The sequence below is a fragment of the Lucilia sericata genome, unplaced genomic scaffold, assembly GCF_015586225.1.
Source record: "Lucilia sericata isolate MDLA Ls3-8-SP2 unplaced genomic scaffold, ASM1558622v1 Contig001052F_arrow, whole genome shotgun sequence".
Taxonomy (NCBI): Eukaryota; Metazoa; Arthropoda; class Insecta; order Diptera; family Calliphoridae; genus Lucilia; species Lucilia sericata.
The window spans coordinates 113,770-129,847 of record NW_023995030.1 but is presented as its reverse complement, the minus strand read 5'-3'; the positions used below and the strand labels follow the sequence as shown (position 1 = coordinate 129,847).

The 16,078-nt window shown below is 28.9% G+C and overlaps 1 protein-coding gene across 6 annotated transcripts in view; it reads left to right on the top strand.

Moving 5' to 3' along the window:
- Window positions 1-6,265: 6,265 nt before the first annotated feature.
- LOC119609741 (papilin) overlaps window positions 6,266-16,078 on the top strand; it is a 30,644-nt gene continuing 20,831 nt past the window's right edge. For all 6 annotated transcript variants that reach the window (XM_037964637.1, XM_037964642.1, XM_037964638.1 and 3 more), the window contains exon 1: window positions 6,266-6,615. In XM_037964637.1, coding sequence (XP_037820565.1) covers window positions 6,593-6,615 — 23 coding nt within the window. In that variant the 5' untranslated portion in view covers window positions 6,266-6,592. The remainder of the gene's footprint in view (window positions 6,616-16,078) is intronic.

Genomic DNA, 16,078 nt, shown 5'->3' with positions numbered 1-16,078 from the left:
GTCTGTATGTAGGTGTATGTATGTAGGTATGTGTATGTCTGTATGTATGTCTGTATGTATGTCTGTCTGTATGTATGTATGGATGTATGTATGTATGTGTGTGTGTGTGTGTATGTATGTATGTTGTATGTATGTATGTATGTCATGTATGTATGTATGTCTGTATGTATGTATGTATGTATGTATGCATGTATGTATGTGTGTATGTATGTATGTATGAGTATGTATGTATGTATATAGTATGTATGATGTATGTATGTATGTATGTATGTATGTAGTATGTATGTATGTATGTATGCATGTATGTATGTAAAAAATATTTGAATTCATATAATTGTTAAAAAGCAGGTCACATTGACTCTTATACAACTACGGGGTATTTACACATACGCAGACTGCAATATTATCTTCACCTTCCTGTTAATGAATGATAATTAGAAATGTCCAAAGTTTATTTGGTAATTGTGACGCTCAAACAGATTGTCACCGAGTTTTAAAAAATATTCAGTTCATTGTCAAACACTTATTACTACAAGTCCAAGCAATGTCCCCTACTTTGATATATCCCAGCAAAGAAAAAAACAAAGTACTTTCAAAAGAATTACATTTATCACCACTTTAAAAGTAGCACTTCGTGAATTTGTTTACCTTCTGTAGAAGTGGCGTTTAATAACTTCCAAAGAAGCGATAATTATAATTGTTCAGAATCGAAGATATATTTTTCTTCTAAAATTTTTTATGGGTTAGAAAATTTTATTTTTGGGATTATATATATGTGTAACTCCTTTGTTAATGGTAATATTATTTAAGTCGAATTAGTTGTATTTTATATTACTGCAATTTCACTTTCAAATAACATTCAAAAAAGTATGTACATAAAAATTACTTCCCGAGAATGCCATCAGTAGTTGTGAATTTGCAATCAGTAAATTCACTTTTTTCCGATCTTTTGAATGTTCTTTCTTTGCTGGGTATGGTTTATTATTATTTTGAAATTAACTCTTGACGTTGAATGAACCGTAACATTTAATTCACCAATAACTTGGAAACCCATAAATATATTATGTGTAAAAGTGTGTATATGGTTTCATCTTACAGAGAATCCCTACTTAAAGAGCCTTTTAATTTTTTAAATATGTATGTAAGTTTGTGTAATACACATGTTTATAATATAAATACATATGTATTAATGTATGTTTATGTATCCATTACAATAAAAACACTCTGGATCTTCACACCATTTAAAATAATCATCCTTTTTATTGTTATTCTTACAAGTGATGACTCATTATTGTTATTCTTACAAGTGATATTTCACTGACACTGCTTCAGTTAGTTAGTTATTGCAGCATGTTGCATAAACCATATTTTTTGTTTGTTTAATTCTTCCCGAGAAGAAAAGTTTAAACCCATCCTTTAGTATTCCTTTTTGTGCTCGTTTCGTTTTTTATTTGTTTTTTTATATAATTTTTATACAAGTATGAATTTATTATTAATTTTTGAGGCGGGTTTTCCTTTCATTACTCAAGGGTTCAAAATATCAACACATGTGCACGCAATTAGTGAATTTATGTTGCACACTTTTTATTCACTCTCATCAAAGAAGTATTTGCTCTTTCATAATTGTTTTGACAAATCCGACGACTTAATTAGTTATCTACAATTAAGTAAAATGTCCTTTTATGTATTAATAATTCGCATTTCATTATTAAGATTTTCATATATAAATGACTGTCAATGATTCACTATTAATTTGTCAGAATAATATCAAAGTAATATTTTTTGGAATCTAATATGACAAAGAAAAGAAAGATCATTTTTTAGGTCTTTTAAAACCAATGCTAAAAATTTACAGTGCCTTTAGAGTATGTATTTTAAATCACTGTAATAAAATGTACGGGATAAAACAGGCAACTTGGATGATCGAAACTAACCAAACAAGTCAAAACAAAAGAACAAGTGATCGTGTGAATTTTTTGTCTCAACGTGCCGCCAGACTATGTAGATGTTGTTCAGTTAAATACTTGATACTTAGTTGGCAGAATGGATGATCAATGTATGTACATCAGAGATGGTACTTTTAAATTGTTTTTTTTTTATACAACTTAATTCTTTGGATTTTAAAATTAAACAATCACATTTATTTAAATTGTTCTCTGAAAAGTTTCGTAGCTTTTTAAAGCCTTAAATCCTGTAACTTCATAAGAAATATAATTTTGCACATTTTCCGATTTGTTACTTTTTTAAGCATAAATTTTCATTGAATTAACTATTTTCAGAAATGTCTGTTCTCGTACAAAAACCAATTTTGTTATTCCTACAAATCCTTCATTATTAGACAAATTAAGATGCAATTTGGCATAACATTGCTGAAGAATGTAACCAATGTAATTAATTCTGTGCATAAATGAATTAAAAAGTACAACCTTAAAAAATTAATACCCTAAAAACAATTTCTTTGTACAATATTTTAAAACTCTCACTATTTTAGTTTCTAAGATATACAATACACAATTTTTATTTCGTATAAAAGGTACCATGTCCGCTAATGATAATTCGCCCATTTTTCCAAATGTTAATATTTATGTAAAAGTTTCACATGTAAACTTTTCACATGTAAACTTTTAATTTATATGGGAGCCCCAAGCCCCCTATCCGCCAAATTATTACCCAAAATGTTTACATGGATTTTTTCCCCAAATTAGCTATAATTGTTTCCCAGATATACGATTTCTTGTATTTAATTTTATCACACCCCCATAATCCGCCAATTTATTGGACAAATATTTACATGAATGTTGAAAGTTGTTTGTACAAAATAAGAGCATTCTAACTCCAATAATTTCCCCGATATACAATTTTTTGTATTTAATTCATACGGTAGGTACATAGTTTTCCAGATATACTAATTTGGTATTAACTTTATATGAGAGAAAGAAAATTATTAAAATAATTTTATTAAGTTTTTTAACCAAATTGACCTAAAAAATTGATTTTTATTATCAGAACAGTGTTGGCAATAAGGTAGTTCTGTATTATTTTACCACCCAAAAATAGTTATAAATCTAATGTACAAACTAAAAAAAAATACAAACACACATTAATTTATATATGTATGTACGCATATAGATGTAGGCTGGTACAATTTCTATACTGAATTTGCCGTCTCTGAGAGTGTGTATGTATTTATATCTTTAGATAGAAGATTATTGTGTTGTGGCTACATATGCATCGTTTTCTTCAGATGCGGAGCTCTTAAACATTGACATAAACTGGGGAAATTTTATAATTCCATTAAAGCATTTGTTTATTTAACCTTTTCGACCCCGCATTATAATGGCGATATCTAGAAAGAATATAAGCGCATACAGATATAGCCCTAGTCATAGATATTAACTGATACTAACATCAAACTCCTGCTGTCCTGGTTTGTCAGTTATAAGGACATTAGTTTGCAAGCTCCCCAAAAAGGTTTTGTAGCAAATTACACTATGCGACAAAAAAAGTGATACCATTTTTCTGATAGATGGTTCTGAGTTGAACAAGAATCTGTTTTTTAAATTTGCCAAACAGTTCCAAACGGGTAAACCCCGGTTTTCGTACCTTTTAGCATTTATACGTCGGTAATTTAGTTGAATCTTAAACGATTTGAAATTTCTGAACGTATCACAACGGATTAATAAAGAAGAAATTGAGGCCTTTATAATGACATATGTATATTATGTTTAGGAACCTCGAGAATTATGTTTGATCTTAGTTTAGCACCGTTTTGCACATTATTTTTCATACAGGAACCGTACTTATAACACTTGTTTACAACGATTTTGCTCATGATAGATTTATATATGGATTTCTTTGTTTAGGCCGTCGAAGTCCAGAAAAAAATTTTAAAAAATACAAAAAGTTTTTGTAGTAATATGTAAACTTGTCTTATTAATGTATTAGAAAACAATATCTAATAGTGAGTAAAACGCAGCTTTGTTTTTAAAATCCACTAACAATTGAATATGTTATTAATCTTTTTTTTAATATAAAATTATTCAAAAATTCAATTATAAACACTAATATCATAATTAAATTCGCCATAAATAACTTTTATATAAATATAAATTTTCCCCATAAAATATTGTTAGGATCGGTTCATATTTAAACCTTTCTAAACATATTTTTTTAACAATAGATCAATAAACTAGTTTATTGAATAAACATAGTTTTTAATATTTTAATAAAGAGAACGGTTCCTATTTTAAAAATAGCTTCAAACTTGGAAAACGGTGCAAAACTAAAAGTGTTATATTCGGCTGTGCCGAATCTTGTATACCCACCATCAAAACATTGCCGAAAAGGAATGCTTTCTTATAAATAAACTTTGACATTTAAGAATCGATGCTTTTGTTATTATCAAAATAATTTTCTCATTTATTACATCTATGTATAATTTTACCATCAAACATATGTATGTACATATATCGATAGGATCAATTATGGACTGATCCTCCTAAAATTTGGTAGAGAAATTTTTATCAAATTTTGTCGCTGTACTTGTATTTTTAAGGTAGTAAAAAGCGTTAAAGTCCTTTTCTGAGAGGGACCTTATTTGGGGTGAGGTTTGGTCAATTATGGATCGATCCTCGTCAAATTTTCTAGAACGATTTTAGTTTAGGCTAGTAATGAACTTTAAAACCATTTCTGAAGGGGACCTTATATGGGGGGTAGGGTCAATTATGAACCGATCATTTTAAAATTTTACAAAGCAATTTAGGTTCCTATAAAATATGTTCATGTCGAATTTCATCGCTATGCTTCTTTAAGACAGTTATGAGCGTTAAAGTCATTTTCTGAATGGGACCTTATATGGCGGAAGGGTCAATTATGAACCGATCCTTATAAAATTTTACAAAGCGATTTAGGTTTCTATAGAGTATGTTCATGTCGAATTTTATCGCTATATATGCTTCTTTTAGACAGTTATGAGCGTTAAAGTCAGGTATATGCTTCAACTAAAAGTATTTATGCAAAATTTCAGCTCTATAGCTACTTCCGTTTGGACTCTATCGTGTTTTCAACAGACAGGCAGACGGGCATGGCTAGATCATCTTAGAATCTAATAAGGACCCACAATATATATACTTTTATGGGTCTTAAACGAATATATAATATTCGGAATGAAAAAAAACACTATACCCCCATCTTTTCTGATGGTGGGTATAAAAATATGTTTGCTGATAAATGCACACACATTTCTCCAGGTTACTTAAACATTATACATACATATGTACATACATTTCGTAATTCGTTAGGAAATTTTAAATCGGTTAAGATTCAACTATGTTACTGATTTACAAGTGCTTAAAGGTACACAAATCCGGGTTTTTACCCGTATCTCAAAAATAAATTCTTATTTTACTCAATAATACCTATAAGAAAAATAGCAAGTATATTTTTTAATTTAATATAGTGATTCAATTTTATATGTGATTTAGTTTAAGTCCAGATCGTAATAAGTAGACAAATTGATTATTTTTTATAAACAATTATTTTTAGTCAGGATGCATTTTTAAACATCATCAACACATGATATAGCTTAAATTCGAAATCTATTTGCAAACAAACTTAACGAACAATCTTATGAAACATTATTAAAAGTTCATTTTCGGCACCGAAATCAACATTTATGTTGCCAATTGCTATTTAAGCAATTCATGGAATAAAAAGGGATATAGAAATCATAGTAAAATCCATACATGTATATACATTTCTTTTACATACTGAAAATCTTGTATTAGAAAATGATAAGCTTTTGTATTTGTAGCATTTCCGTTTGCTGAAATTTCATACCGATTTCAATGCGACAATTCCTCCGTTTAACGAAAACATGCCTTTTTGTAGAATGTTTCGATAGTGAAGGCTTAGGATCCAAATCTACATTTAACACAACCAAATAAACGAACAAATATAGCGGAAGCGATCATAACTCACATACGATTTTATAGTTACATACATACATATGTACGTATGTACGTACACATCGTGTACAACAAACAAACAAATCCAGTAGCCAGACGATTAAACATTTTCAGTAATTCTAACACACAAACCAACACACTTGTAGATATCAACAGACACACACATAAAATCACAAGCAATTTTGTGTGGTTTTCGTTCTACATTACTGCTGTGATCGTGTTGCATGATGCCTTTTAGGAACGATCGCGAGCTTCTTTTACAGTGCGCATTGGCATATAGGGTCAGTTGCTGACTGGCGCTCTTTCCCAACGGTTGTGTTCGCTCCACGTTCTAAAAAAAAACGATTAATAAACTAAAAATTTACCACAAACCAATTCTAACAAGAATATAACTCGCGATCCTGTGAATTTAATCAAGGATATTAAGCAATAAAACTATTACACTAACAAATACTCAATTTAATAGTATGTCGAATCAAGTGCTATTAGTAAAATAATTAAAAATATATTCATACTCAAAATCATAGCAAAACATATTCAGAATTTAAACATTTAAAAATCCCTAAAAGGGAATTTATAGTGCCATTTGATACTAAATCAAATAAAAAATAATATCTAAAAACAAAATGGATTTATCAAGGCGGTCTCGGTAAGGCTACATTTTAATCAAAATTTTCCCAAAAACAATATTTATGTGATAGTGTGAAAAAGTGTTTTTTTGCATATTTTTATGAAATATTGAATATAAAATTTATCTAGCTGATTGGATATCATACGCATATAAATAATTTAGTTTGATTATTATAAGGATATAAAGCAGAATTAGTTAGACTTCTTATTTTAATACAAATGTTTTTCAAATGTCTATGTTTTACAGTCAAACTAATTGAAATTATATTCCTAATACAAATTTCGAATTGTTTAACCACTTGAGTGTCTCAGATTTAATGTAATGCATTATTGCATAATTACATCTACATTATATATGGATCTTTAACGTATTGTCTTCAACACTTTAAATGTACATAGTATGTGTATGTATGTATATGCATTTGTTTAACTGACTAATTGATTTAAAAATATTTGCTGAACTTTTGTTAACTGAAAATATGAATATATGTATATACTTAGATAGATGTAGATAGATTCATGTGTTGTTATAGAGGTGCCAGTAAAAGAGCGGAAATAAGGAAGATTCATTTGAAACTTGATTTTAATTAAATTAACAAAAATAATATTCAGAAATAACAGTATTACTATTTTTGAAACAATTGTGAGTTACATAAATAAAAACGCAATTTTTAATACAATTACATAGAGTTTTGAAAGTTCAAAGAACGATTTTATTTCTATTGAAGTGGTTATAAATTGTAATAAGCAATTTTAATACGAGTAATTAAGTCAAAAAACTAAAGCATACTACAATAAGTACTTATTTAAAATTTTGTCTTAGGTTATTAAACACTGTTTAATTGTTAAGTAACCTTAGCTTTACGCGTTCACATTGGCAAAATATTCACGTAAAAACTCCACACTATTATTTGTAACTCTTGTTATTTAAATTTAAGTTATATTTTTATAATCAAATTACATATCGCTCATTTACTGCGAGACCGGCATAATTTCGTTTGAATAATATTGTCGGAAAACGTTGGTACTTTTAGGGAACTGAGAACACTTTAAAAAACAATATTTTTCATGTTTCTCCTATTTAGTACATTAACACTACTCACTCAATAAACATTCATGAAGATATCATTTTTAGTTCTGACGTTTAGGTAAAAATTTCTTATCTACACCGAAAATAAGAGACATCAATGAAAACCATATGAAAAACTTTCGAACGACAAAAATTTTGTTCAAAAACCCTAAATTTTGAGTTATGTCAGTTTTGTAGCAATTTAGAAATGTTAAATCTGTGATATTTTCTAAATTTAAACGAGTTTAATTAATTAAAATGATATTTTTGTATCAACAAGAAAAAAGTACTTAAGTTGGAAATAATAATTAATAATTTTATACCTAGTTATGTACCGATTTCTTAAAAAAATTAAACTTCCAGATAAAAGTTTAAAAAAATTACAAACTTAAGGTCTATAGTCTTTTTGGTGATTACAACTTTTTGTCAAATATTTCAACAATGTGGACAAACCAAAAGAAAATAAATAAAAAGAAATAAAATAAAACAAAATGTTTGTGAATTAAAAAAGACTTGAATGTTTGAGTTGTGCGAAAAAAGTGTAAAAAACTGGTGTAATAAAATTTATTCTACTCACTTGTACTTATTATAACTTCTTTCATGCTTTGTAATCAACCCATACACATGTTAATTAATTGTTATTTTTTACTTTTTTATTTTAAAAAATCCGCAATTACTTGACCTAAGTTAACGAACTGAAAGAACATGACAGCAATTTCACGTATAGAGTAAATACTCGTTCATACACATGTATTTTTGAGCAAAAACAAAAATCGGAAAAAGAAAAATAAAATAAAAAGAATTAAAAAAGGTGGAATGGCTAAAAAAGTGTTCTATTATATAATTTTGTTCGTTCGTTCTTTCTCTTGTTTCCATTATTTTGCCGGTGGTTTTTATGGCCACCATAAGTCATGTGTCGACCACATTTATCAAGTTGATCATACAATACAAATAAATGGATTTATGAAGACTCGTACGTAATTGAAAATGTTCTACGTAAAATTTTCTTTAGTTCCACAGTCTTCGAGTGTTTTTCTTTCCAAATATTTTAACAATTGGCAGTGTGAAATAAATAAAAGTCAAGTGAGAATAATTATATGCAAAAAGTTAATACGATCGATTCGGTATTAGTTTCTTGAAAGATAAATAAATACATTGTACATATAAATGAGCAAATCAATAAATCGAATTCATATTTTTTTTCTTCTTCTATATACACCATGCAAATTTAATAATATCGCAAGTTTCTGTTATGGAAAATAATTTGTATTATTAATAATTATTAAAGTTGAACCTTAATCGGGCAATTTAAAAGTATACATACATACACATAAAGTTAAAAAGAATGTTTTCATTCTTAAAACAGTACTCAGTGCATCCTCGTTTTAGTTGACATTAGTTGACATCGAATACATTTTGAATTTAATTTGGCTAAGTAAAAGCAACAAAAATTTAAAAAATCTAATTTTATCAAGAATGCCTTATTAGTGCATTACTATTATAAAAAATGCACAACTTAAGATCCCCATTTTGGTAAATTAAGCGCAAATTGAATCAATAGTTTTGAAGTTCTGTTTTCAGTATTATTAAGTTGAACACTATGAATTAATATATACGTTTTCTACATAAAATAATTACATATGTGAATTAAAGTGCTGCAAAAAAAAACGAATTTTGCCCGTCACCCCTCTAGAATTGTCCTTTGGGTTTACATGCAAAAAATTAGGCTAATAGGATAACGTTAAAAGTTGCCGCCATTTAACATGTCTCACAGCACATGAATTCGAAATGTGACAAAAAAATTACTGCTTTTGGGATATATTAAAAAAATATATATATATTTTATTACTTAAAATATACATAATTACTCGAATGCTAGTTTTTGTCCTTATAAGGTAACAAAACTTGTTCTCAGCTATGGTCAAAAAAGTTAGATTTTTTTCGACGGCCATTTGAAATCTCCAAATTCAAATCTACATTTTTTGTAATATTTTAGAGAATACACAGAGAAAACAGATTCGTTGTTACGACCGAATTTGTTGCCAATCGAATTTGGTCGGTTATGAGAACTGTTATGAAATTCGATAGGCATAACCGTTATTATCGGTTGACACAACTTCAATTATGAGTGAAGACAATTTGTTTTTTGGTTCAAATAAAATTCAAATTAATTTTTTTGTTTAAAATTTATTTTATTGGACGCCAAAAAGTATACTAGAAAAAGGGTACATGAAAAATACAAACGTAATTTTAGGAAATATATTTCCTAAATTCAGAATAAAAATAAAAATACATACATATGTATCTCCTAATGTAGACATATGTAAGTATATGGCGTATGATGTACTGGAGGACAAATCATCGAAGATTTGAAATTGGTAATCATTTTGATGCGTACAGGTTCAAAGAAACTTGATATATAAAAACTGACTGTAAGTAATGCATTTGCAAATCCTCGTAATGGCATTGAATTGCGGTCCTTTTTCTAAAGAAACAATTGTCAAAAGTTAAGTTAAGATGTTGTTTCGGAATGGAACATAGTATTTTTCTTACCTTCGCGGCTTTTAAAATGTTTATTTGCAGAAGCGTGTGAACGTTAGACCTTTTCAAAATATTTGGCAATTAGGGATGCAAAAATAAGTGCGGGCGGCCTCTTATTTTCCGCATTATATTATAATTCGTGCAATATCTTGTTTTATTTTGATTGTTTTAATATTTTGCTTTGAAACTATTTAAATATTATTAAAAATGTCAAATAAAATCAACAAAAATTTCGCTTGTGAGCTCCGAATATAATTTTATAATATCTCTACCAAAATGTTCCATTGTATTTACCAAATTTAGGATTGTAAACATCAAATCATAGTTTTAAAATTCGGTTGTCTCTGCCAATATTTTCAAATAAAATTTTTCAACAACACATTGATTATGTTAACTAAATAAACTTTGGTTCGAATAGTAATTCAATCACATTTATAATTTAATTGTTATAAATACAGAAAAACTATTGTATTCAGCAAATTTTTTTAATTGCAACAAAATAACACTTAGGATTACAAATAAATAATTGCTGTAACTGATTTCCAACCAAACTGTTTTCTGTGTGTACGTATTAATTCATTACTGAGAATTCATTACACTGAGAGTTCCCAAATATTACAAAGTTTGACCTTTGATCTCCACAGTTTATCGATTAAGATTATCCGATTTTAATAAAACTTCGGATATATGTACATATATTTGATTATGTACCTCAGTAAAGAACTAAAACGTATTCTCTAAAATATAACAAAAAAAATCGATTTTTTTTCATTCATACAAGCTTGGATCACTCTAATGTACTCACTATACATATATAACTTACTACTATGTTCACATTTGAAATAACAATTATTAATACTTGAAATAATAAGTACATATTTAAATAAGTCAATTGGACTGACTGATGGCACATACATACATGCTTATGTAAGTACTTTGGTAAAAAGAAAACAATTAAAATGTGGTACTTTTGTTTTAACCATATATTATATACATACATATGTACATATTTATGTATGAATATACAGGAATTTAAATACCAATGATTGTAATGTAAACAAAATAAATATTTTCGGTTTCTTGCTTCATTAATTAAAACATTTCTTTCACTGAAGCACCCATTTTTAGTTTATTACCTAAAAACTATAGTCACTTCAAAGCAAAAAAGTGGTTTTAAGAACTGAAATGAGTCAGTCGTGCGTGTACTCGACGTACTATATAATGTACATACAAATAATATCTTTTTTTAGCTTATTTTGTTATTGCCGTTGTTCATTTTGGAAGATAATCTAAATATTTATATTAAGTTTGTATGGCTAAGCGTTAAAAAGTTAAACAATTTAATTACTTTGATTTGTGAATATGTATGTATGTTTCATTTAAATCTTGAATTTCCTAAGTTTTTGATAAATACTATTTATTCCTAAAAACTAAATACACAATTTTAACAAAATACACTTATTTAAGTTGGATTGTTGACAAATACAGCGGCTGACCAAATTAATATGGAAATATTTTTATTTAAAAAATATTACAATTTTAAAATGATTCCTACACTCTTTCAATGGGCGTTGTTGTCAACGTTTTCATACCTAGTAAATGAATGAAAGAAAAATCTAGTAAAATAAAAGTGCTACATAAAAATATGCTAACATTTTTAATTTTTTTGAATATAATATATATGAAGGGCTTATTCTTGTAACTCGACATGCCACAAAATACAAATATTGAGAAAGACGATTATATATACGGCGTTTCTCAATCATGAACTAGACCATTTGAGAAATTTGGAAGTTGCAACTTACAAAAATGCACATATTTATTATGTTACGAAGAGGCAGACAAGTGCTTTTTAAGTGTCCCCTGTCTCGCTTACAAAGGGGACACTAAAGTGACGATTATCTTCAACCTCGTTTACAAAGAGTACATCCGTGACGAAAGACGAATTAGAGCCAAGCAGTTGGTTAGACATTAGTGGAAATCACTGTCTTTTTCGGATGCATTGACTCTTTGTCGAACTGCAGGGTGGTGTATGTATGTATGTATGTAGGTGCTGCCGCATAACGATGTACATTAGAGCGTCCGGTGAAACAGTTTTTTTGACAATCTGTTGTCGGAGCACCTTTCAAAGACACTGAATGTGCAAAAAAAGTTCTTCAGTTTATCAAGATTCTTTTTAATTTGTATTTACATTTGGATATTCGTATATTTTTCTTTTATTTTTCTGTAATAATGTAAAAATATTATCCTAATGGATACTCTTAAATACACACATACATATGTATGTATATGCATAAGTATGTAAAGGTGTACAGATGGATTTGTGTGTATGTTTATTCCGATCACTTATTATTATTTACATTTTATCTTTTGTGGGAAGTATGTACTTAAATATTTATAAACAAAAACTCTTGGTAGGTTATTAAACACAAATTATGAAATATCTGTTTCTATTAATTTCTACACTTTGTTGTACATCATTTTGATCTTGCAACAGTTCCCGAAAATATTTTTAGATCTTTATTAATTTTATTCATTGACCTCGAACAGCCAATTCACATTGATGGGTATACATACATATAACAATATTTTTTTGTTTGTGTTTCATTTAAAAGATTCACCTGAATTTATCAATCAATTAGTAAGAGGAACTCAATTGATGTGGTTAAAGAGAAATATTTGTATTTTTCTATCTTTAGAAAAAAGTTCTTGATTTAGATATTTTTTTTAATTAATTAATATATTTAAATTTACCTTGAATTTACTTATGTATATGTATACATATATGTACATACAGTGAGGAGCAAAAGTGTAACATGAGGTACAGGCGCAGTTAATCGTCACTCGATAGATTGCGAAGAGACACACAAAAAGTTTAAGTTTGTTTTTTAAGTGTCCATTCTCTCGCTTACAAAGGGGACACTAAAGTGACAATTATCTTCACCCTTCACGAAAGACAAATTAGAGCAAACATGTGGTTTTAATTTTTCAAAATTATTTTAAACCTGTTCCAAGAGGTTATTTCGAATGTAATATAAGTATGTACCCGTACAATTGATGTAGTGGTAACATTATTAGTCCCAAGAATTGTTTTTCAATAAACTGAACTGTATCTGTTTCTACCGGTTCTAAAATCTCCTTAATTTAGAAAATTCTAATTTTTTTCGAAAAATATTAATTTTTTAATTAATTACTCGTAAAAAGCAAAATGCATTCGCAATGTATGTACTATATGTATGTTTCTTAGTGTCTTTTACGAAAAATATGCGTTTTTTTGAAATTGAAAGTTGACAACGCTGCATGCAACGCAACACATTTTAATAGGGCTGTATACATATGAATGTATGAGTGTTGATTCGAAAAAGCTCTTCATGGATACAAGCAATTCAAGAAGTTTGATAAAAACTAAACATACATAAATAAAAACAAAAGGTTTCAAAAACGGGCTAAGGTTAACGACCCAACACGACTTTCAGACACACACATGTCTGATATAAGCGAACCAAAAATCAGGATCGAGAGAATTTTATAATTTGAAACTTTTGTGGTAAATTACTTTTTATAGTTGTTCCCGTTTTTTCATATACTATGTAGATTAGGGTAGTACCTAATTTTTTCCGAAAAAATAAAAACATATAACATTGAAAGCGCCTTTAAAAGATCTTTCAAGATTATACCAAATTGAAGTATATTTCCTTTGTAAGAAAAGTATAAATTCCTCAAAGGTCTTTTCATTTGGATTCAGCTCAGTACTTATTCACGTCAGAATAAACTTTTAAGAAATGGAATCTTAAAGTTAACCAAATTTTAATTTTTGACGGCAATATCAGAAACTTTAATTTTGGGGCTTCCCTAAGTGCATATGCATGTATGACGGACAAGCAGTTTCATAACAAAGACATGTCACATTGTGATCTTATATATTACAATTGGACATTTGACGAACATCATACATACTCACATACAGGTAATACCTACCTTATTTGTTGTATCCTAATTGTTACCAATGAATATTTCGTTGTCAATAAAAATATCCTTATTAGGAAATTTTAGAATAATTTAGATTTTATTAATTTTAAGGTTCAACATTGTAGTAGTTTGGTTGTAGAATAAATATGAAGAAACATCATGTTTCCGTCTTTTTCAGAAGAGTAACCACCTATATAAATTTGTCCAACAAGTAACATTATCGAAACAAATATTCAATGAGGGGCACAAATATTTGATGAAATAAAAATCTACTTTATTTCAATAATAAAAATCTGTTTTTAAAATATATTCCAGCAAAATATGGTGCTTCCTTGGAAGCAAGTTTGGAAAGCAGGGAGCAGTTGTTACTGCTTGCACTTGTTATGAAAGATTACATGCATTTTAAACGCCATTTCTCGCGTAGAGACTCGACTTAAAGAATACAAAATGTGAATATTTCACACTGTTGAAATTATGCTGGTTTTACTGAATTGTCATCAACTCAATTTATTTTTTTCAAAATACATTAGAGGTGCCCAAAAAATATTGATTTTGTGTGGATTGGACTTATTTTGATCATTAGTGTCTAAAACTAACTGGTGTTAAATTTTAGCCCAACCGGATAAGGAGAGCTCGCGCGGGAAATCGATTGAAAAGTGTAAAATTGTAAAAGCTGAAACGTGAGTGAGCCTGTAATGAAAGTAAACAATTTGTGGAAACAAACTGTTTGCAACATATTTAATTGTCATCAACTCAATTTATTTATTTGCTAGCATTTCTAAAACACACGAAGAAATACAAAGAAATTCCCAAATAAGTAAGAGTGTTATATTCGGCTATGTCGAGTCTTATACACCCACCATCAAACCGTATACCGTAAAAGAAATGTTCCCCTATAAACATCAGGGTGATATTTGGAATGGACCTTATATGTATGGGGTAGGGTCAATTATGGACCGATCCTCAAAAAATTCGTTTTTTGCTAGATTTTTGCTCGTAAGAAACGTTCTTATAACGAATTTCACCGCTATGCTCGTATTTTTTATTCAGCGTTAAAGTCATTTTCTGATGGAGTGTAGGGTCCATTATGGACCGATCCTCATAAAATGTGGTACAGAGATTTTAGCTCATAGGAAATTTACTTATGTCGAATTTCATCGGTATACTCATGTTTATCCAGTAATAAGCGTTAAAGTCATTTTCTGAAAGGGACCTAATTTGGGGGGTAGGGTCATAAAATTTGGTAGAGAGATCATATGGTTGATATGAAACTTATTTGTGCCGAATTTCATTGTTATACATTTATTTTTAAAACAGTTATGACTGTTAAATTTATTTTTCGATGGGCCACTTGTATGGGGGCTATGCGAAAACGTGGAGCAATATTGCCCATTTTTAATACCAAACAAACCTTACCTATAGGGAATATTTGTTTAAAATTTTTAATCCTCTAGCTCTTCTGATCGGACTGTATCGTGTTTTCAACAGACAGACGGCCGGACAGACAGTGGGTGTAAAAACTAAATAAAGCTAATTGGAGAGATTTTGAAGAAAAAGAACATACTTATGTATGTGAATGCAAAAAAAGAATGGGAATACAGATATGTTTAGTCATTATACCCTACACCACTTTAGTGGGGAGGGCATATAGGGTTTGTGCTGATGTTTGTAACATACAAAAATATTCATCCTATACCCACCTTAAAGTATACCAATCGGCTTAGAATCGTTTTCTGAGTCGATTTAGCTATGTCTGTCCGTCTGTCTGGCCGGCTGGCTGGCTGGCTGGCAGTCCATGTAAACCTTGTGCGCAAGGTACAGGTTGCAATTTTCAAGATAATTGGATGAAATTTGGCACACACGCTTTTTTTGACCCAAGGACGATGCCTATTGAAAATGAATA